This window comes from Macrobrachium rosenbergii, chromosome 43 (genome assembly GCF_040412425.1).
Source record: "Macrobrachium rosenbergii isolate ZJJX-2024 chromosome 43, ASM4041242v1, whole genome shotgun sequence".
Taxonomy (NCBI): Eukaryota; Metazoa; Arthropoda; class Malacostraca; order Decapoda; family Palaemonidae; genus Macrobrachium; species Macrobrachium rosenbergii.
In genome coordinates, this window is record NC_089783.1 from 29,789,125 (window position 1) to 29,813,124 (window position 24,000).

Sequence of the window (24,000 nt, forward strand, 5' to 3'; positions counted from 1 at the left end):
TTACTGCGGTGACTTTCCCTTTTATGCAGGTATTACTGTGGTGACTGTCCCTTTTTTCCAGGTATTTCTGTGCTGTCTGCCCCTTGTATCCAAGCGTTACTTTGATGGATGTCCCTTTTTTCCAGAAATTACTGTGGTGACTGTCTCTTTTATCCAGGTATTACTATGGTGAATGTCCCTTTTATCCAGGTATTACTGTCCCTTTTATCCAGATATTACTGTGCTGTCTGTCCCTTTTATCCAGGTGTTACTGTGGTTACTGCCCCTTTTTATCCATGTATTACTGTGGTGACTGTTCCTTTTATCCAGGTATTATTCTGGTGACAGTCCGTTTTATCCAATACTGCTGTGGTTACTGTCCCTTTTATCCAGGTATTACTGTTCTGTCGGTCCCTTTTATCCAGTTATTACTGTGCTGTCTGTCCCTTTTATCCAGGTATTACTGTGACGACTGACCCTTTTATCCAGGTATTACTGTGATGACTAACCCTTTTATCCAGGTATTACTGTGGTGACTTTCCCTTTTATCCAGATATTGCTGTGGTGAATGTCCCTATTATCCAGTAATTACTGTGCTGACTGTCCTCTTTGTCAAGGTATTACCTGATGACTGTCCCATTTATCCAGGTATTACTATGGTGACTGTCCCTTTCATCCAGGTGTTACTGTGGTGACTCCTTTTATCCAGATATTACTGAGATGTCGGTCACCTTTAACCAGGTATTACTGTGTTGTCTGTCCATTTTATCCAGGTATTACTGTGGTGACTTTCCCTTTTATCCAGATATTGCTGTGGTGACTGTCCCTTCTATCCAGGTATTATTGTGTATTCTGTCCTCTTTGTCCAGGTATTAATGTGGTGACTGTCCCTTTTATCCAGGTATTACTGTGTTTACTGTCCCTATTATCCAGGTAATACTGTGCTGTCTGTCGCCTTTAACCAGGTATTACTGCGCTCTCTGCCTCCTTTGTCCAGGTATTACTGTGGTGACTGTCCCTTTTATCCAGATAATACTGTGGTGACTGTACCTTTTATCTATATATAACTGTGCTGTCTGTCCCTTTTATCCAGGTATTATTGTGTCGACTGAAAAGCGTTTTCAGTGTTATATTTCTGTGGTCTCGAGTACATGAAATGACATATTATAAACCCGTAGAGTTTATTTACCACATAAGTTACAAAGGGAAGGGTAAAGGGGGTTGGGAGAAGGGGAAGGGAGCTGGGGTACGGGTTTGAAACCTACCCTATTAGCTAAGTTGTTTCAAATGATGACCATGCCAAAATTTTTCTAGATTGGTCAAGTGGTTCGGATAGAGACAAACATACATACACACAAACATTCACACACACACACATATATTTATATAATATATTTGTGTGTATATGTATATACTGTATATATATATATATATATATATATATATATATATATATATATATATAAATGTCAGTATTGTAGTTTTTCATTTAATAAGGAACTGCTAGGGATTTCTTGATACTAAAAAGATCTGCTAAATATAAAAGCAGGATACTCGTAGTGAAAAATACACCTAAATTAGTCAGACCTTACTTATTTCTGAGGAATCTAATCAATTAGTACGTATATATTCATTTTGGTTCCTGTTCAGTTATTTTATCGTCATAATGCATAATTTTTTCCACCCGTTTTCTCTTGTTTCAAATACTACTACTACTACTAGTAATGTTTTATTATTATTATTATTATTATTATTATTATTATTATTATTATTATTATTATTATCAAACTAAATAACTACTAACGCTGCTACTGCTGTAACAAATAATACCAACTTTCAAAATGCACTCGAGTAAATATGCACCTACTCCATTAAATAAGGGAAAGTAAAAGTAAAGCAAATCACTTTCTAAATAAAATCGTGGCATCATGATGGAATAACCATCCACCAAATTAAGCTGGGAAGTTTACAGAGTCTACAAAAATGATTAATGATTCTTCAGCTTTTGCACACCCCATTGAGAGAGAGAGAGAGAGAGAGAGAGAGAGAGAGAGAGAGAGAGAGAGAGAAATTTCGCCCTACTTGTTACGAATTTTAAATCTTAACTATATATATATATATATATATATATATATATATATATATATATATATATATATGTAATGTGTATATATATAATGTATATATATATTCTTTATCTTATTCTTTTTCAATTTTGCTAAAAAAACAGTACAGCAATCACTACCACATTAATAATGGGTGAGACCTTACTCACACACACACACACACACACACGCACACACACATTGATCCATCTTTTCACCTCTGCTAACATTTTTATCACGTCTGTATATCTCCAAATTTCTCATGTTTCCAATTTTTATGTTGCGACACATGCTACACTAACAATTCATCTCTACAGCCTTTACCTTTCTTCATTTATTTGCAATCACTATCCACTCTTCACTACCATAACGGAGAATTGGCTCAACATTTCCGCCATATTTTCTAATTGTGCCTTCCATCAACTCTCCAAGCTTCCTCCGAATTATATGCAAACATCTTGCTACCTTCCTTGCTTTACCCATTCCCTGTTTCACATCTTCTCTCGTCTTTGCAGTCCTTCTGATCTTCTTACCTGAACTCTCTTTTTTATAACTTTTTTTTCTCTTTCACTCCCCTTCTTGACTGCTTTGTTCATTCTGGTGTACTTCTGCACTCAGTCCCCCAATATTTCTTGTAACTGTGCCTCGAGTAACTTCTATTTTACTTCACTAAACTTTCCAGTTCCTCATTCCACCATTCAGTGCTTTTATTACCTCTCCCTACCTTCCTTAAGCCACAAACACTTCTTGCCGACTCCATGACCCCATCCTGGAATTTTGCACCCGCTTCATATATACTCATTCAGCTTCTGTGTCTGTAACCCTAGACTGTTTTCATTCATTTTCTCTACGTGGTCTTACGTCTTCATTATCGAAGTTATGTCTTTTACCCTCGGAGATTTTTCACATTATCCCTCTCCCCCGAACTAGAATTTCCATATACCTTTGCTTTGGCTTTAATCAAATAATGACACGATATACACCATTCATCAACTTACTTTCCATCTACTCTGCAACAATATATAATTTATATAAAATTTTCCCTGCTTTTTCTCTTTCTCATGTGCAGTTGTGTTTACTTTCCATTTCAGGTTTAATGATGTTTGCTGCTGTTCATTTGTGGTTTACTCTCGATAGTGGAGGGTAAGGACAAAATTCTTCGGACATTTTCGCATTCCATAGACGATCAGGTAAGGTAAAGTTCTGTTCAGTTTTCACTATATTTTTGTAATTAGCTCTTGCTTTCTGAAATTCAATGGGTCTAATTTGTATGGACTATGAATTTCATGCGTATTCATTGTATGTTGTTGTTCACATTAATCTCTTTCTAGTAAGATTCCATTCAGGCATTGCTGAACCTTTCTTATTTTTATTTTTGCCAGTATGCAAGATGGAACTTTAGTCAGGCTATTCAAATATTGGCGTTGGCTATTTCAGCTGAGAAATCTTTTTCGGTTTATCTCCTCTGTTTCTGACTTGGTCGGCTTCTTGATTTCAATTTCTGCTCGATAATTTCATTGCATCCATTTGAGAACAACTAGAACTTATCTTTTTTGTAATACCTAATAATTCCTTTCATATTTATTTAGACATCTCTTCTGATGTGTGTTGAAGCCCTTACACACACACACACATACACACACACACACACACACACACACACACACACACACACACACACAAGCACACAATATAACATTCACCTCCAGCACGCGACATCATATTTCTTGGATATTAAGGCTCCGACTCCCAAATACTTCCTTCATACCATTTAACCAGCATGCTATAGGCCTTCCTCCCCTCTATCCCCCCAACATTTCTTCATAATCCACTATTCTACAACTTATCTTGCTTTTGCTCCATTAAACCATTCCGTCTCAAAATAATCTCATGTGTGAACCCATGTGACCAACCTTTGATGCGAATCATTTTTAGAAAGTGGAATTTTCTGCATTCCTCTGCCTTTCCTGAGCCAATTAACGCACGTGGGCTCACGGGGTGGATCTTTTTGTTAGTCGAGTAACTAACTTGTTTTCGACAGTGTTAGTTCCTCGTTGGACGAGTCAGTAAAGTTATCGGCAAGCACTCTGCTAGGCCAGAGTTCGAGTCTCCGGCCGGCCAATGAAGAATTAGAGGAATTTATTTCTGGTGATAGAAATTCATTTCTCGGTATAATGTGGTTCGGATTCCACAATAAGCTGTAGGTCCCGTTGCTAGATAACCAATTGGTTCTTAGCCACGTAAAATAAGTCTAATCCTTCGGGCCAGCCCTAGGAAAGCTGTTAATCAGCTCAGTGGTCTGGTTAAACTAAGTTATACTTAACTTTTCGACAGTGTTGCCGTCAGTGCTTACATCATAGAAAGAAATATATTTGAAGAAAACTATACCTCTCATGACATGGGTTTCATGAGTGAAGTAAGTATGGAAAAATGGAAGTCTGTATCTAACTTATTTAAAGGTTATTGCCTAAAAAATACTTTAACCTTAGCACAGGGACGGATTTGATAGAGGGTCGTGCAAACAGGTCAAGTGATAGATTTCCATGGCTGTTGAGCCATGGGAATTTATAGTATTTTCATGTGATAACAAATTACTTAAAAAAACTGCTTACAAAAAAATATTTCAAACTAATACCTTCTAATGACTTACTATTAATTGTTTTTTTCTTTTCTTTGTTACAAAAAGTATATGTTCGATTATATCAAGAGTACAGTTCAATATTATGTTGATATCTTAGACGACAAGCGTAAATGGGCGGGTTTCTTTCATATTTTAACGTATTGATTAAATATCCTTAATCAACATGTATAATTGATAAGTGTGAGATGAGATATCTCACTAACTTGACCTTCCAAAAAAACAGAATAAACAACGTAAGAAACGTATGATAATAAAACTCAGTAATAAAGAATGAACGTTCAGGAATAAGAAAGTCGGAGAGACAAAATATATCTTAACTTGGGAAATAGAATTCCCACACTACACAGGGACGTTAATATTATCAGAAATTTTTGTTGACAATCTGAATGATTTTTCTTTACCAACAAATACTTGAACGTGATCGCTTTGTCGACAAAACGCGCTAGCAACATGATATTGTGAAGCTTTTTGCACAGACCTGATCAGTTTGATTTTATCAACTGAATTACGTATGCCCTCCTCGCTTTGTCAACTGAGATACATTTACTACTTGAAATTCTCCTATCTTGTACTATCCCGTTTGGGCGATGGTGCCGTCAGTGCACCTCACATGGCGCAATGTAGGAGTTAGTTAAAAGGTGTTTGCTGCGTCCCTTCGGCCCTTAGCTGCAATCACTTTTTAGCTCTTTACTTTACCTCCAATTTTACTTCCTTTCCTTAGTCTTGCTGTCCAACCACTCCCAATCCCTCTTTTCACTGTCTTAAACGCTGAATATACGAAAGTGCCCCATAAATAAAATCAAATTGACCTGCCTTTTTTAAAAGATAGGTCAGTTTGATACTTCTGTTTAAAAAAAATTCTACTCCCAGTTTATTAAAGCTTGTAAAAAAAACGTGTGCTAAAGGGCTAATGAGTGTGTAACCTTGTGTGAGAAAGGTAGAAGTTTATTAACAGAGTAAAGATTTCATAAACTATTACGCAGGGAAGTTACCAGACAGGAAACCTTATGTTACATTATTTGATGTGGAGAAAAAGGGGTTTTCTGCACTCCATCCTCTGACCCATAAAGAGAAGTCGAGAAAAAGAAAGGAGGGAGAGAGAGAGAGAGAGAGAGAGAGAGAGAGAGAGAGAGAGAGAGAGAGAGAGAGAGAGAGAGAGAGAGGGAGAGATCCGATAACATATTTTTGACAAACATACAGTTTAGTTACAAGAATTTCGATCTGATCAATTTTTCAAAGGGATAGAAAACAGAGAAGTTATTTTACAATTAAGTTTCATGTTACATAACAAATACAAGTGGTCTTTTCAAGAGTGTTTTACAAACGATAAATTTATTAAAGAAAAAACTGCTCTTGTATTCAGAGCTGAACGACAGGGACCAAAAATCGCACAAGTCTGTGAACGTCCGTCTGTGAATGGGTGCGAGGTCCGTATGCATTCTCTTACCAATATTTCGAGGGTTAAAGTTAACTTAGATAAGCAATGAAATCAAATCACATGGATCACATTCCCCTTGAGGGAGAAGCTGGGCTGAACTGAAGAGGAAAAAAGAAGGATTTATTTTTTGGGGGGGTTGGGGATAGGTTTAGACGGAAAGATACTATAAATAACTTAAGGATTTTGCTCATGATTGTATATAAAAATAGCTAAATGAATAATAAGGCTCTAGTGGGTAGTGGGTTAATGGGCTTTTCCTTAGCAACATTCACTTCAGGGTGTGACGTCCCTGCCTATACGAGTTAGGGCAGAAGAGACTCTCTAGCCCTCTCAGGCAGTTCTTCTGGGAGGAGGACACTCCGAAATCAAACCAGCGGGTGGACGGAACCCTCCAGCCTTGGTAGACAAGCCTTCTAAGAGAAGGTTACTCTGAATACAAACCTTGTTCTCCAACCCTGGACTGTGCCATAGCCATTGTACCGTGGCCTTCCATGGTCTTTGGTTTGAGTTCCTTGCTTGAGGGTACAAACAGGCATTTTTCTTCTTTTTAGTACAATTTCCTGTTTTTTTTCGAAAAGTGTATAGTATGGGCTGATGAGAAAGTAAAAGTTGCTTGGTGGATTAACAGGAAAGTGCCTTCTTCATTACCTGATCTTTTCCTTCACCCGCTGGTTTGATTTTAAAAGAGATCTTTCACATTCACAATTGATCCCTGATCCCCTTTTCCTGCCGAGAGCAACCAGATTCGCTGAACAGCAATACAAATTTATAGTAAATGTACCTTGAAGCAATTGGAACTTCAAAAGTTCAAGCAAAGATGCAATGCATTACTAATCTAATAATATTCTCCTTGCATTTTAATGAATTTTTATCTATTTATTAATTTATTCATTTATTTTTTGTTTTTTAAATAAGCGGTATCTCTTCTTTTTGTGTTTCCTTTACCTCCTGTTTCAAATGAATAGGGTTCTTCTGAGTGAATAAAAAAATAAATAAAAATATAAATTTCATACAGGAATAACACATAGTTGATTCATATTTCCCTGACACAAAAGGTTAAGAAATCAAAGATCGAAGATTTTAACCTTTCTTAAGCTTCGTTTCTTACATCTTGAGTATGTCAAGAAAACTCCCGATTAACAAGAGTGGTTATATAATTCTACTTCCTTACTAAACTGGGCTTATTTCAGAATCGTTGAGGTCTATTTTGAAGTTTGATTTGCTTATTTGCTGCGCCATGTTCCCGTGTTTGGATCCCTCGTACTCGTGTATGACTTATGGTGTCATGGCAGATGAAATTCCATGCTTATGACATAAACGAGGCCGACTTTCTTTTATGATGGTTTACAAGAACATTTAGAAAGTTATACAGCAAAACACCACTGCCATACTTGAAAAATTTTTTGAACTTCTATAAAGATTGATCAGATGTTATGTTGAATTGTTTCCAAACCATTATTCAGCTATTGTGATCTAGCATTTTTTTTATTGTATTCCAATGGACATACAAACTTTCCAAGCAGAATATCAGCAAAAAATTTGGGCATATTAAAAAGCAAATGATACACATCTCTTTAATTTAAAGGACTAGGTGTCAAATGTGATGACCCATATTGAGAGAGAGAGAGAGAGAGAGAGTAAACGTGGGCTCTTGGGTAGGAGGTAGTTCTTGGTAAGGTAAATAATGGGCACCTGTTTTTACTTCATTTATCATTTATTTAGAATCAGAAGTTATAGTACAGAACCTTTCTTAAAGACAAATTACGATTTAATATATGTACACTCATTACTCTATTTATATTGTATACATCTAGTGTATACACACACTTGGGTATATATGTATATACATATATATATATATGTATATATATATATATTGTAATAGTTTTTATGACAGTGATGAAAGAAGTCAGAGAAAGGACGACTGTAGGGGCAAATTGTTGGATATTTTTACATTTACAGACGACATGACAATAATGAAGAGAAACTGCATAGCCTGACAAATTTTGAAAGTGTTATAAAGTGGAGAACGGAGAAATAAATCCACAGGTATGGATACGTTTAGATTTATTTTTAAATATATTTTTACCCATACATAACTGTGGATTTATTTCTCCATTTTAAGATTCATGTTACTACGAGTATATTTCAATCAAGTGGAGACTGTTGAAAGTAAATGTGAGTGTGAATGGAAACCAAGAAGATAGAGAAAAATGAATGGAATGGATAGTGGGAGAATGGAAGTGGTTGATTCATAAAGGTATTTGTAAGTGTAATAGATGCACGTAGGTTGAGAGCAAAAGTGAATCAAGGAAGAGGTGGGAGAAGTTACGACAATATTACCAAAGGGTTCAGCTACGAATGAGGAAGTCCTTGGAACCAGGAGTAGAATGTACAAAGGGATTGCTGCACCAACCCTTTATTATCAAAGTGAAGTGTGGATGTTCCTGTTGTGTATGCAGAAAAAGAAATTGAGATTCACAGAATCCGTGGCATGAATATTGTAGAAAAATAAGCTTTTGCGCGTGGTCTGGTCCCATGGATGGAATGGGAAACTAAGGGTTCATGATAAATGCATATAATTCAGAATTGCACGGAGAATGGAAAAGAGGCCACCGATAACCTTATGTTTAGTGGAGAAAAAGAGATATTTGGAAAAAAAGGGCCTTAATACCTATGCAACACGAAATGAGTGGATGAGTATGAAAGGAGGTCAGTGCTGCTGGATACACATGCATCTTACATATATATATGTGTATGTGTGTGTACAGAATTTCAAGAAGAGAAGGATTCATACACATACAAGTCGTATATACAAGATAAGTCTTCCTCTCAGTGCACCTTACATACAGAACTTTTTTCAGTTCAATCACATTAGTTTATACTTAACTAAGACAGAGTAATTTGGAGGATTTTTTCCATGACGCAGTCTTCATGTGCCCATCTAGTTTTCCATGCACACACACACGCACACACACACACACACACTTTCATACATCAAGAGGAACACTGACGGTAAAAATGCCACTTATTTCACAGTTAAAGTTCACTTATAAGCAGGTGATGTGAAAATCGTGAAAGTAGAGGCTCACTGAGACATAACTAAAGAACCACATTATGTTTGAATTTACCTGCATTAAAGGAATGTTACTTACTTTAAGCAGTTGGTTATTCATCGTCAATGTGATCAGTTCCTTATCCACCTCAGACAATTTCCTTATTAGAGACAAGACACACTTCCTATTACATTTTTTTTCTTAGTCAGTTTGAACATGCTTAACATATCTTAAGTTAAGAATTTTTATACTAGCACATTTTTTTTTCATATCCTTATTTTTGCAGTCTAGATCACTTTCTTTCTCTTGGAAGTGACACGAATTAATGCTATAAAAATATCAAAAAAGTTTTCGTTCCTCGTCTAAAATTATAATATATGGTAAGGTGATGGATATAATAAAATGCATAAAAATGGCAATTGAAAAGAAACTCGATATTTTTGGAAGTGGGTGAGACAAAAGCGAGAGGATAAGTAGTGTTAGACCAGAAAGACAGTGACATCATAAAAGTGAATTCGGAGGTATTTACGTTAAAGTCAACATAAAATAATATGTATTATGTGTGTGTGTATGTGTGTGCATGTGTATGCGTGCGGGATCTCGTGTGTATATGTATGTATACGTAACTTTTGTGTATGGTTACGAGATGGGATTTGAACTTTAGATTTTTTTTTCCGATGGTGGTTTGGCAACATTACAGGTCATTTTCAACTTAACATTTAAATGGTTGCGCAATATTCCCCCTTTAACCATACCTGTAAATGGCATAGAGTGATCCAGGCAATGGAATAAAACTTTAGTAGTGTTTCTTAAATGAATTATTTTGTTTCCATGTCTTACTTCGGAATTTGACTAGAACTGAAAAATGCATTTACGGTTAGCCATCTGTTTTCATTATCTTTAATCGGTAGTTGCTTAAAACATGAAATGGAATGCTTTGCATGCACTTGATTACTTGGAATTACGCAACTCATTTTTAGATATGACAGATCAACTCACAGAGCTCGTCTTTGGTTGCTTGAAGATACTGAATATCGGAATCAAAATTAATGGAAGATTTTTCATGTAAATGTTTATTCTTTTTCTTTTATTGCTCTTTTATTTGTTCAGGTAAATAGGAGCTTTCATGCAAATGAAAGGTACACACACGATAAATCTGGCTGAAGAGTCAGTTCTCGTCTAGAAAAATGTCAGGAAGATAAATGAAAGTCAGAATGAGGGAAAATGTTAGTTTGAAGTGGTTTGCTGATGATGATATTTTTAAGCAAGATGAAGATGAATAAAGGTCTTGAGACCTGTGTGGTCACTGGCATGAAGCTTATTAGCAAGTAATTAAATAAGGACAAAGGAATTCAAAAAGAGAGAGAAAGACAGAGGAAAAAACAGAGAGAAAGTTAATTTTCTCTTCTTCCCCTTCGTGCACTATAGTCTAATGAGACAAACCATAAACTGAACACACTCATGAAAAAATAAATGTCTGGATGTCCCGCACTTCGCGGGTCACTCTGTCATCGTCGCCACCTTCTCCAAATTTCATCTAAAATCCTTCACGACCACATGACAGCAAAGTCAACATTCACACTGACTCTTTTCGTCTATGTAGCCCTCCGTCCGTTGGCTACTCCTGCTCTATAGCCGGCTGACTGAGGAGGGAGGGCAAGAGTCCTTGGCAGAATGCGAAGGAGAGGCCGAGAGAATGGTCGTGTCCGTCATGTGGGAGGACTTTGAAATCCTTCGCGCCTTGCGCATGCTTTCGTCCACTCCTGCGACTCCTATATTGGACAGGTCTAGGTCGCCATCCCTGTCTTGCAGGAACCCACGCACCCGACACCTCTTCATGTTGTGTAGGGTGGCCATCAAGGGAGGCCATACCTGGAGGGGAGAGAACAGAACACCTTCATCGGTTAGAGCAATGAACAGGTGGGTTTTCCCCGCCTAATTTGTGCCCACCTTCCATAACTGAACGCTTTCATTTCTCATCTCTCACTTTCTACGAATATAAGGGCTTTCAGTTGGTGATTGGTCCATGTACACAACCCATAATCTAAAGAGTGTCAAGAGAAAGAAAGTGAGATTTCAAAAAAAAATATTTAAATTTGGGGTATTTATTCCCAACCAGGATGATTTAAGCAAAAAGATTAATTTCAAGACCTTCAACAATAACATCAAGATTCACAAGGCAATGGCCCGTACAAGTGTCTGAACCCTTGTGGACGGGTAACATACATATATGTTTACATATAGCTTTGTGATGGAGTACGGGCAACATACTGTACATATATATTAAGGGTGTTGGTCAGCTTGAGCGAATTTTGTGGGAAAAGTGTTCAGATCACTTCCATAGGCCATGAATGACTTCTGGCAACTCTCACACGGCCAGTCCAGTAGCTCGGTAGAGCCTGATAGGGGGAGATCAGTTTGACTTGAGATTTCATGGAAAGGTGTACTGCCGCTCTCGAACCCAAGAATGCTCGTAAATATTTTACAATAAATATACTTAGAATCTGTTACTGATTTTAGTTCTTAAATGTTATGATACTGTGTGAGCTGCAATTATAATTTTACAAAATAAAATAATGAAAATATTAGAAAAAACACTTATAACTTGGTAAAATTAGCATATTTTTACGACTGTCTTTTGGAAGAGGCCCTGCACAGGTTGGAAATTTCACTTTCCACTTCCCCTGTAAGGTACAGAAAATTTTTTAAAATTTTCTTTCTTATACCATGTTCATATGCATAACTTCCTCTTTGCATTGATGTGGTTTTTTTTTTTTAAATTGGCCATCCTTAAATTTAGCCCGGTCTAGGGGTATACTTTAGCCCGGACTGTGAGGGTTAATACTGTATAATTCAGCTATAAAAAATCAGTATCTACACATAACAAGATGGTATGCATACCTCACGGGGTCTCGCCAGCAGAAGCACAGATGGGTAAACACAGGTCAGCGATACAATCTTCATCCAGTAAGACAACACCTGGGAGAGTGAGAAAATGATGAGTCCACCAGGTAACTGTCACAACTTTTTTCTTGAAAGTGATTGACTGAGTAGAGACGTCTTGTCTGTATATACTTATTACAGCAACCAAAAGGAATTTAAAATTGACAGTTATTCATATTTAACTAGTGGGGTTAAAGCTAAAGATTGAGTAGTATTTCATTGTTTAGTCAAATTGAGGTGTTGGAAAAATATAAAATAGTACATATATACACGTATATGTTTTACATATATGCATATTTTCTCTATTAGCAATTTGTTTATGGATCTGATAAAAAGTCGTGAAAGAAAACAGATATTACCGAAACATTTTATTGACAGCAAGGGCTTTTCCATCTTAGGCCAAGTGCGAAATTACAACGACTTAACCATCTTAGAATCTATAATCATCAAACAGACTAATGTTATTAAACTCTGAATCGTCTTCTGTACAATTGTTTATAGCCTAGCATGGCAACTGGTTTTCCTTGCTGTGTTTTTTATATATTTAAGTTAGTGTTACTCTTTTTTTCAAATAGGTAAGTTATTTTAAAGTTTTAAGTGTTTTTACTTCATAAAGAGCTGTTGTCATAGCATATCAGCACAAAATATTTGTAGATACTAATGTATGCAAAGTATATTTTATAACCTTGAAAATGCGACTTCAGATGCGTCTCGAAATGTCGGCATCTATAATTATAAATTCCAAATGGATCTTGTCCTTCTCGGGGTAACAGTAGAGAATCTGGGAATTTCGAAGGCTTCTTGGAATTCCGAAGGCTTCTGGGAATTCCTGAGGCTTCTGGGGCTTCCGAAGGCTTCAAGACAACCTACAGGCTCTGTAGCCTATGGATTTCTTGCACAATACTAAAGAACAGAGTTTTATGGGGATAAAAGGCTTAGAAGATTTCTTTGGGGGAAGCCCACGTTCTGGGAGATAAATTCAGGAGGCTTCTGGGGCTTCCGAAGGCTTCAAGACGATCTCCAGACTGTGAAGCCTTTGGATTTTTTCATGGAGAAGGAATGGAATTTGGTCCTTCCTGGGGACGAAAGGCTTCAGAGATTTCGTTGGGAGAAATGGATCCGACGGGAGCTGAAGACGGCTCCACAGGATCTTGGAGTCTAAGAATTTAAGAAGACGTTATACGTAGGTATACGAAGTGACGAAGTCACGTCTGAAGAAAAAGGAGACGATGTATTTGAAGGCACTGGTCCCTTCAAGGTCCTGCATTTTAAGCTCTTGCGTTGTTGTGAATCAGTGCCTCTTGCCTGCTCTAAAAGGCAGCTGATGGCATAGCCCGAAAGAAATGATAATATCAGCAGCAAAACCACTTAGCCCCACGATCTCACCGAGTGGTCTTCAACGGCAGCATTGTTACACTGGAGGGGGTTGAATTCAGGCTGCTGAAGAATTCCAAGCGAAGTCCACAAGATTCTCAGAAGGTGGATCATCTCTTTAGCTAACAATAAACTGTTAGAGGATGAGGATGCCTTTCCCCACTACTTCTTGAGTGGTGTGTACTTTAAGCACCAGCTCTTGCCCTTATGTTTGCTTATATATACATATATATAAATGTATATATGTATATGTATACACACATACATATGCTAGCTGACCGACCCAGCGCTGCCCAGAAAAACTCTGAATGACAGTATATGGGTAGGAGAGGGAAGGGGGAGGGGGAAGGGGAGGGGAGGGAGAAGGGAGAGGGGAAGGGTGAAGGGGAGGGGAGGGGAGGAGGAGAAAGGGAAAAGGGAGGGGGGAAAGAAAAAGAATGGTAGAGGGAAGGGGAATCGGGAAGGAAAGGGGAGGAGAGGTGAGGGGAAGATAGATGGGGAGGGAAGGGTGAGGGAAAGTTACGTTCCTCTATCAGAAGAGAATGAAATACATCTCCACTGAACAAAGGCAATGAATAAAAAAATACTGTATTTCTGCAATTCGCACTCAGGTTTGTCTGTGTGTTTGTGTGCGTGGCGGGGTGGGGGGGAGGGGAGAAGATCTATCTCTCGTGCAACAACAGTGAAGTGAAGTGTTGTTGCCAAACACCCCATAAACTTCCTTTAAGCAGAATTTATAACGATATACGCCATCGTGACGTTACGAAGTGGTCGCTATAACGAATTCCGAAGGTAAAAGCGAAGAAGAAACGATCGAATTAATGAGGAAATTAGCATTTAAACTAATACAGAAAAAGGAAATGCTGTCATCATACATCTTGCACATCGTGTTGAGCTAGTACCTCAACACGACGTGCAAGATGTGTGATAACAGTATTTCCTTTTTCTTTATCAGTTCAAATGCGAATTTTCTCATTAATTTGATCGTTTCTTCTTCGTTTTTACTGGAATTCGTTATAGCGACTACTTCGTAGCGTCACGGTGGCGTATATCGTTATAAATTCTGTTTAAAGGAGGTTTACGGGGTGTTTTAGCAACAACACTTCACACACACACACACACACAAGCACAACTTGCATGTGTATGTGCTTAGTGAGAAAATCTTTGGACCTGCTGGTTTGGGTTCATTGCTTTATAGCTATGGAATATGTTTTGTAAAGAAGTCAAAATATATTTAATTTAGTAAAACAACCAAGCAGTAAGGTATATGTTTAACACTTATATTAATAATTATCATAAATTATGATCAACATTCACGTAAATTCTAATCAGAAATTTATTTGGATTTACTGTTGTAGTTAACGATACGTCTGACAGTGCATGGAATAAAAGGTGGGCGTCAGGAGAAAAATGAGAATTAACCCAGGAACACTGAAGGAAAAGGTGAAGTAAAAACGAAAATTTCATTTGTTTTGTCTGTGTTTGTATGTTTTTCACGGGGTATGGGTTTGGTTTTGAGAAAAGCCTTCCTGGAGTGACAGAGAGGCCGTGTGCAAAATTTTGTCGAGCCTGTCAAGCAGTTCGGATTTCTATAAAAGCGAAACTAATATACAAACATTCACTTATATATATATATATATATATATATATATATATATATATATATATATATATATATATATATATATATATACATACACACACACACACACACAACTTTGGTCCAGTTCCCAAAAAATCTGTTAATCTTCTGTTAAACTTAGCAATTGATTTGTGCCTGATGGTTGGTTGACTTTGGCTGATCGCATGCAGTCTTAGAGATATGATTCTTAGATTTCCATCAATTGAGGTTGGTTAAAAAAAAAAGGAGAACAATCACCTTAATATTCCTCCTTGAACTGTTGAATCAAGGATAACCCTCCTATGGAGAAACTTTCCACGAAATTAGTCCCTTCACACACCTATCATCATCAGCATCATTTTGAACCTCTTTATACACTGAGCTCCTCATCTCCATCTGCCAGACACTGTCTGACGCCTCCTCCACATCATTTACCAGCACTTTTTAGGTTCTCTTGCCTTCCCTCCTCCAAGCATTTGCAAGTTATTCACTTCTGTTTTCAACCTTTCATTCCCTCTTTTTGCACACAACTAAACTACTGCAAAATGCCATGATCCATCTTTTGGCCTGCGCTAATCTTTTAACAACCGTTGATTTCTTCGACAATTCTCCGCATCTCTTACATTTTCAACACTTTTTTACCCCACATTAGCTACACAAAATTCATCCTAACGGCCTCAACAGTTTTTCCATCTTGCACATTCAATGTATACACTTCGCTTCCACAAAGGGGAGTTAGATCAACATTACCATAATGCATTCCAGATCTTTTGCATAGTCCCCTCTGCTCTCCACCCTTCCTCTCTTCCTTCACCTATTCTGTGACTCGGCTCTTCTGCCCCCCTACCATCATCAGCTACGTTTTCATCCAGATACTTTCTCAAGTCATCCTTTTTCATTCTTTCACCCAGGATTCTTTAACGTTCATATCTCAGTCTCCCTGGTTTAAGTTGGTTTTCATAACCATAACCTTACTTCATACACTCATCTCGTACAAACACAACAAAGGAGAAAACATAGGAGTTGTAGGTTGTATAGCAGTTTGAAGAAGGAGATTAAATCGTAAATTTAAAGTTTTTTTTTTCCCTTTGGTCCATTTATGTGAACCTTTTTCGACTTTATTACACCCTGTTTTACGGCATTCTCAGGAATTATTTAATAAAAAAAATGTGTGTACATGAGTAAGTGAATTAAAGAAAAAATACGTAAAATTGGAAAGCATAAACATACTTCAAAATAATGACGAGCTCTTCCAAATTCACGAGTTTTTTCCATCAACAACAGCGCATGTAAATTAAAATCATCATTAATATATGATAAGAAAATCACGAAATAGAAAGTATAGAAACCCTCGAAAGACCCATTTCGCTCGCAGAGGCCACCTGCAAAGTGGAAATCCATTAAACAAAGGACCCCGCGGAAGTTCATAAGCCTTTTCCCTAGAGTCCCAGCAATTACTTGTGGAGAAAAGAGAGAAAAGATTCAGTTTTGAAGAAAGGTTTCTGGAAGACTACTTGTAGGAAAAAGGACTGCGTATAGGAAACAGTCCTTTATGTGAAACAGTATTCTTTCGGAGTTTTGTATTCCCTGTGTCTCGTTAGCTGTCAGCAAGCTGCCCTCCTACACAACTAACGGCAACTTTCATTTTCTCTTTTTCCCTTAAGTAATCATTTGGGGGCCTGGGAGAGGACGTGGACACTTCCCAAGGGTCCCGTGTTTAATTAAATCCCAAAGTCAATACCCTGCTGGTGGTCCGTGGGCAGCATTGATCTTTCAGGAGTTCTTTATATTCATCAGTTTTTCAATAATGTGTTCTCTGTAAATGTGATTGATTTAACATTCATTTCACGCCTGCATCTAGAACATTAGACCGACCGCATAAGGCGTTAATTTCAAAGTGAAACATGTCCAGTTAACTCTTTGTTTTTCCTTTTACATACGATTCTAGGCTCTGATTGTTTATTCAGTAATTATTCCCTAAAAAGAAACAATGTTATACTCGTAAACACAATGAACATTACTCATACCTGTCCTAGAACTGTTACTTTTCTAGTATGCGACCATGTCTTCGAACAGTATTGGCTAAGAATGCGTGATTTGATGTTCTAGTAAAGATAATGCAAAATCTTTACTCAAAACCATCTACAACAATAAGCCTAATATTTCGTTTGCATAGTTTGTATTATGAGATCTAGATTGTGATTTTAGTCATGGTTCTTCTTTCATAGTCTAATAAATAAATCATACTTGTCTCTTCAGACAATTCTTCATAATGATAAACAGTTATTTTAATGTACCATCAGGCTACAAAGTCATAGAAGTATCGGAAAGAAAAGTATGAAGCACAAAATATACGAGGGTCGTGCACATATAGACTGGGGATAATGCTAGTGCAAACAGCCATGCATTCATCAAGGATTTGCTAAGATTGCACAACAATCATACCTTCGACCAAACAGGGACTTCAACTTCTGCTGACTGAGTCATGAGCAGCACGTGATAGGGCAACATAAACAGCACTGACATCAACATAGCTCCACATAGCACGCTGATTCCTACGTCTGATTTCAGAACCTGAAGTGAAAAGAAAGTCATATTTTCAGTTAGCATAGGATTTAACAATACAGGGCAATAGAAAGAATAATTAAGGGGTTTTTCTTATAGTACAAGCATTAAATGTTTCATTCTTATATGTGTTTCACATTAAAAAATGTCCAATAAAGAGGAAAAACCAGAAATTACTCAAAATACCAGAATAAAGTTAAAATCATTCAAATACAAACGCGTTATCACTTCAAATATTAACGTGTTTCATATTGTACCTGGACTAAATACAGGCAGGCAATGGGAAGTTCTTATTTTGATATATACTAGTGTCAAATAAAGTCAAAATGATTCATGAGTTAATATATTGAGTTTCAATATAATTTTAATCAAAACGATTCATGGGTTCATATATAAGTGTTTCACATATTTACTACCGAAATTTTTCATTTTTTCGAATAGAGGGTTTTTGTACAATTTAACTCAAGATGGTTCATATATTGACATAATAATTTTACACATAATTTTAGTCAAAATATTAAGGGTAAAATGATTCATGGATTTCCATCACGATTTCTCACATAAATGATTCACATAATTTATGCCGAAATGATACACCGATCGATAATATTGGTTTTGCACACAATTTAAGTAAAAATATTTCATGGATTCATATTCTGGATTTTTCACGTAATTTAGGTCAAAATGATTCATTGATTTATATATATATATATATATATATATATATATATATACATATAAATATGTATATATATATATATATATATATATATATATATATATATATATATATATATATATATATATATATATATGTGTGTGTGTGTGTGTGTGTGTGTGTGTGGGGAGTGTTTCGCATTTTTGGTCGATATGATTCATGGCTTAATATTCTATGTTTTTCACATAAGTTTAGTTCCAAATCATTCGCAGATTTGTATATTGTTTTTCAGATAAATAAAATGAAAATAATTCATGCTAGTTTTTCCCATGTTTTAGGGGAAAATGTTTCGTGGAATCATATACTGTGGTTTTTTCGCATGATTTAAGTGAAAATGCAACACCGATTCATATATTTCTTTTCATATTATTGAAGTCAAAATGATTCATAGAGTTACATAATGTTTTTTTTGCATAATTCAGGTCAAAAGAACTCGTGGACTTACGTATTGGTGTTTCTCATAATTTAATTCAAAAGGATTCAGAGATTTATATACTGGTTTTTCTATAATTTAGGTCAAAATGATTCGTGGATTCATATACTGAATTCTGTCATAATTTATGTCAAAATATTTCACTGATTCATAAATTGATTTTTCACGTAATTTAGGGAAAAAGATACATGATTTATATTTAGTTTTTTCACATAGATTAGGCCAAAAGGATTCATGCTTTTGTATACTGGTTTTTCATATATTTTAGGTCAAGATGATTCTTGTAGCCATATCTTGTTTTCCATATAATTCAATTAAAAATTATTTTTGGGCTTTGTACTCGTTGTTTACAAAATTCTTTTAAAAAGATTAATTCGCTAAAATATTGTTTTTTTACATAAATTAGGTCAAAATGGTTCATATATTCATATAAATAAGCTTTTTCATGATTTAGGTCAAAAAGTTTCATTTTTCATATGCAGTGTTTTCACATGATTTAGGTGATAATGTTTTATGGTCTCAAATATTGTTTTGTTACATAAGTTAGGTAAAAAATTTGTATTGAGACACACACATTGGTTTTTAAATAATTCATGGACTCTCACATAATTTAGATAAAAATGTTTCATGGATTCATATATTAGTTTTGTCCATAAATTAGGTAAAAATGATTGATGTACCGGTTTTTCACATAACTGAAGTCAAGGGGCTTCATGGAATTATATACAGGTTTTTCACATACTTTAAGTCGAAATGATTCATGGATTAATATATTTTTTTCACATAATTTAGGTCAGAATATTTTATGGATTCATATAAGGGTTTTTTCTTATAATTTAGGTGAAAATGATTCACTCATTTATATCTTGGATTTTCATATCATTTAATAAAAAATTATTAATGTATTTATGTTCTGGTTTTTCACATAATTTAGGTAAAAATGATTAACTGATTTATGTGTTGGTTTTTCACATAATTTTTGTCGAAAAGGTACATGTATTCATATGCATGGGCCTTTCATGACTTGTCAAAATATTTCGTGTATTCATCTACTGGGTTTTCACATAAGCTAGATGAAATACTTCATGAATTCATGCATTGTTTTTTCACATAATCTAGGTCAAAATGGTTTCTCTCATAATTTAATTAAACATAATTCATGGATTTGTATACTGGTTTTTCACACAATTCAAGTCAAAATGATGAATCCTATGTCAGTTTTTTGCACAGTTTAAGTAAAAAAATTTTCATGTATTCATATAGATATCTTTTCATAATTTAGATCAAAATATTTCATGTATTCATAATTTAGGACAAAATGTTTCATGGTCTCATGTATTGGTTCTGTCGCATAGGTTAGGTTAAAATTATTCATTGATTCCAAAACTGCTCTTTCATATAATTAAGTTTAAAATTTCTCATTGATCCATTTGTTGGTTTTTCAAATAATTTAGGTAAAAAATGAATCTTGAGTTCACATACCGGATTTCACGTAATTTATATCAAAATGCTTCCTGGATTCATATAATGGTTTTTCACATAATTCAGATCAAAATGTTTCATGGATTCATGTGCTGGTTTTCCCGGAGTCGGGTATTGTTTTTTTTTTACATAATTTAGGTCAATATGAGTCATGAATTCATAAAGTGTGTTTTCACACATTTTAGGTGGGGATGATTCATGGATTCAAATATTAGTTTCTCATGTAAGTTCGGCCAAAATGATTCAAGAATTCGTACACTGGTTTTTACTTATTTTAGGTACACATGATTCATAGATTCCCCTGTAGGCTTTCACATAGTTTAGGTCCATGTTTCATGGATTCATACTCTTTTTTATCACATAATTTACGTCATATTGGCCTTTGGATTTATATATTGGTTTGCCTCATAATTTAGGTTAAAATGATTCGTGCACTGATGCAATGATATACTGACTTTTGGTAATTTAGTTCAAAATTATTCATGAACTAAAATACTGGTTTTTCCATGTAATTTAGGTCAAAATGATCCGTGGACAAATATGTTGGTTTTCTCATAATTTATGTGGAAATATTTCATGGATTCATATACTGGATATTCATACAGTTTACTTGAAAATGATTCATGCATTTATAACTTGGTTTTTCACACGATGTAGTTAAAAATGATTCATGTATTTATATTCTGGTTTTTCAATAATTTAGGTAAAAAAAGATAAACTAAATCTTACGCTGATTTATCACATGATTTACGTCAAATTGGTTCATGGGTTCCTAAATATGTCGTTCATAATTTAGGTAAAAATATTTCATGCATTCATGTACCGGGATTTCACATAATTTAGGTGAACATTTTTCATGGATTCATACTTTGTTTTTTCACATAATTTAGGTCAAAATGAGTCTTGTATTCATATCTTGGTTTTTCGTATAATCTAATTTAAAATCATTGATGTATTTATCTATTAGTTTTTCACGTTATTCCCGTCAAAATTATGAATCCTATCTTAGTTTTCCACGCAATTTAGGTCAACATTTTTCTATGAACTTATATGTTGGTTTTTCACATAAGTTAGGTTGCAATTATTCATTGATTCGTATACTGGTTTTTCTAATAATTTTGGATAATTTTTTCATTGATTCATTTATTGGTTTTTAAAATAATTTAAGCCAAAATGATTCATGAATTCATATACTGGTTTTTCACAAAGTTTAGTGCAAAATGATTCACGCACTGATATACTGGTTTTCCCAATAATCTAGTTCAAAATGATTCATGGATTCGTTTATCGGCTTTCCACATAATTTAGGTCAAGATAATACATGGATTCGCATATTACTTTTTCACATGATTTAGGTAAAAATCAGTAATGAATTCATATATTGGTTTTTCACATGATTCACGAAACTGGTTCCTAATGGTTGGTTAATTGGCTCATTAGGTTTTATTTTGATCAGTTTCCCTTATAATTTAGACCCTTCTTAATTATATTTGCATTTCCATTCCAACTGCAGTAAATGGTGACACATTCTCTGAAAGGCTGAAAGGGAGGACCTTCAATGGAAAATTGGGAACAGGAAATAAAGAGGAGATTCGGTAATTACTGACGGCTGCTAATTATGAATGCTTCAGAATTTTGTTGACAGCATATTGCCTCATATTTCTTCAACTTAATTCTAGACACGTTGGAGCCAATTTGCAACATTGTTGAAAAAGCGAGTTCTTTTTGAACTTGACGTTCCCAAAGCACTGCAAACTCCATAAGGCTTGTTCAGACGGATACAACATTTTAGAAATTCCTGCTTGGTAATGGAACGCTTGAATTACGGCAATTCATCACTATTCCTTGCGAACATTACAGAGTACAAAGACTAGGAGTGGTTTTTCTTACCAGCCAGCTCTGAAAAATTAAAATCACGTTTTTAGAATAATTACAGTTCTGTCGCTAAACATTATTTCTAATCCTGGATAAACGGCGCAATATCTTTTAGTAGACTAAAGTGTTACTTTAATATCCCCTCCAGAAGCATACACCAAGGCAGTTTTTTTTTTTTTTTTTTTTTTGACAATGATGATTCGATAAAACATCAAAATTGAAAGGCCAGTGATGTCAAGAATGTAGGAGCGAGAAAAAGATTACCTCCGGTTACATCTGACAATACTTAGACTAGCAAGCCTGGATTTTCATTTCGTTTCTATCAAACATTTCATGGCAGAATATTTTGTCTCGATAACGAAACAAAAAGTAACTCCTCATTTCATGAATTGAATATGAAATTATATTGATTAAAAGGATCATCATACCCGAATCAGAAGAAAGAACTGATTGGTCTTAATCTTGAAGCTGATCCTTCTTTACTAATGACAATTGGGAAGGAAGAAGAGTAGTATCTTAACGGTAAACAAATAACATTAATTTCTCCTTTTGTTCCAGAGAGAAAACGAAGAACTGAGTTAGTTTTGGAAAGTGTAGATATCCGAGCCTTTGTAAATCACATAAATAAAACTTGAAATCTCTACTCTAAGCTGTGTTCGCCATTTATTAAACGAAAGAGTTTGGCCTAAATCCAAGTAGGAAATATGAAACGTCAGAGACGAGATAAAAAAAATCGTAGCTGATGAGAATTGCACATCGTGATCTAATTATGCATATGGAATTTTCCGCAAGATTAGCTCGTGGGATGTACAGTTTTATTCAGAAGTTGGCAATTTCGATTATTCATTTTTCTTTTCATTTTCTTCTCATCTGCTTGATGACAATCTAATTTTGCACTCAGCCCCTGAATCTGTCGTGTTAGATATGGCTGTATTTTGTTTATGTTCCTTTTTTATGGGACATTTCAGCAGTTTGTTTATTTGTATATTTTTCCCCTCCAGATTTTCTCTTCAAAATATTCTCGAGTTCTAAGAAATCTCTTTTTTCTTTATCAGCGTTCTCTTTCTCTCCCTACAAAAAGCAAACATCGTCGTCTTGTGAGTATATGAGATTCTAGACCTTCCCCTGCTTTAATTAAAGGCGCGGGATGAAGTAATGAATGTTTACAAGATTCCTTCGGATTCCTTCTTTTAATTATCAGTCTGGATTTTCTTTCTTGTGAATCTTCTGCCATCACCTGGGGTGAAATGGCTAGTGAGCCAGTTACTCGAAAGATTTTCTTTTTATCAAAAGTATAGAAAGAACAGCGTAGGCTAGGCAGCTTAGTAAGTGTAACCATAGAAAAATCACGGAAATTGGGAGTATTATCATCATATGTACATGTTATGTATATGTATATGAATATGTATATACTTACACATATATACATAAACACAAATATACGCATACATATATACACACACACACACACATATATATATATATATATATATATATATATATATATATATATATATATATATATATATATATATATATATATATATATGCTACTTGAGCGTATTTTCTCTCTTATGCAGTTTCTATTGAAGTTAACGGCATTGTTCACCGATACTATCTTCTTATCAAAACTTTGAATCAGCTTATACTTCTTTTTCTCTTCAGGCAAGCTTCTCAGGAATAAGGAAAAATTATTCAAGATTCTTTCCATTTATTTTTTCTTTTTCTAGTCGATGGACCATTTCCCCACCTCTCGGCGCTGTCTTCACG

The 24,000-nt window shown here is 35.2% G+C and overlaps 1 protein-coding gene and 1 long non-coding RNA gene across 4 annotated transcripts in view; one reads left to right on the plus strand and one right to left on the minus strand.

Moving 5' to 3' along the window:
• The window catches only part of LOC136828721 (uncharacterized), a 207,757-nt gene that overhangs the window by 34,086 nt on the left and 149,671 nt on the right, over positions 1-24,000 (plus strand). The window contains exon 3 of the long non-coding RNA XR_010850199.1: positions 3,176-3,274. This is a non-coding gene — a long non-coding RNA (uncharacterized lncRNA). The remainder of the gene's footprint in view (positions 1-3,175; positions 3,275-24,000) is intronic.
• LOC136828719 (uracil nucleotide/cysteinyl leukotriene receptor-like) overlaps positions 9,657-24,000 on the minus strand; it is a 145,690-nt gene continuing 131,346 nt past the window's right edge. For 2 of the 3 annotated variants that reach the window (XM_067086870.1, XM_067086869.1), the window contains 3 exons: positions 17,603-17,731; positions 12,121-12,198; positions 9,657-11,091 (listed from right to left, as the gene is read on the minus strand). In XM_067086870.1, the coding sequence (XP_066942971.1) occupies positions 10,849-11,091; positions 12,121-12,198; positions 17,603-17,731 (450 nt within the window). In that variant the 3' untranslated portion in view covers positions 9,657-10,848. The remainder of the gene's footprint in view (positions 11,092-12,120; positions 12,199-17,602; positions 17,732-24,000) is intronic. The other variant, XM_067086871.1, reaches the window with a different exon arrangement.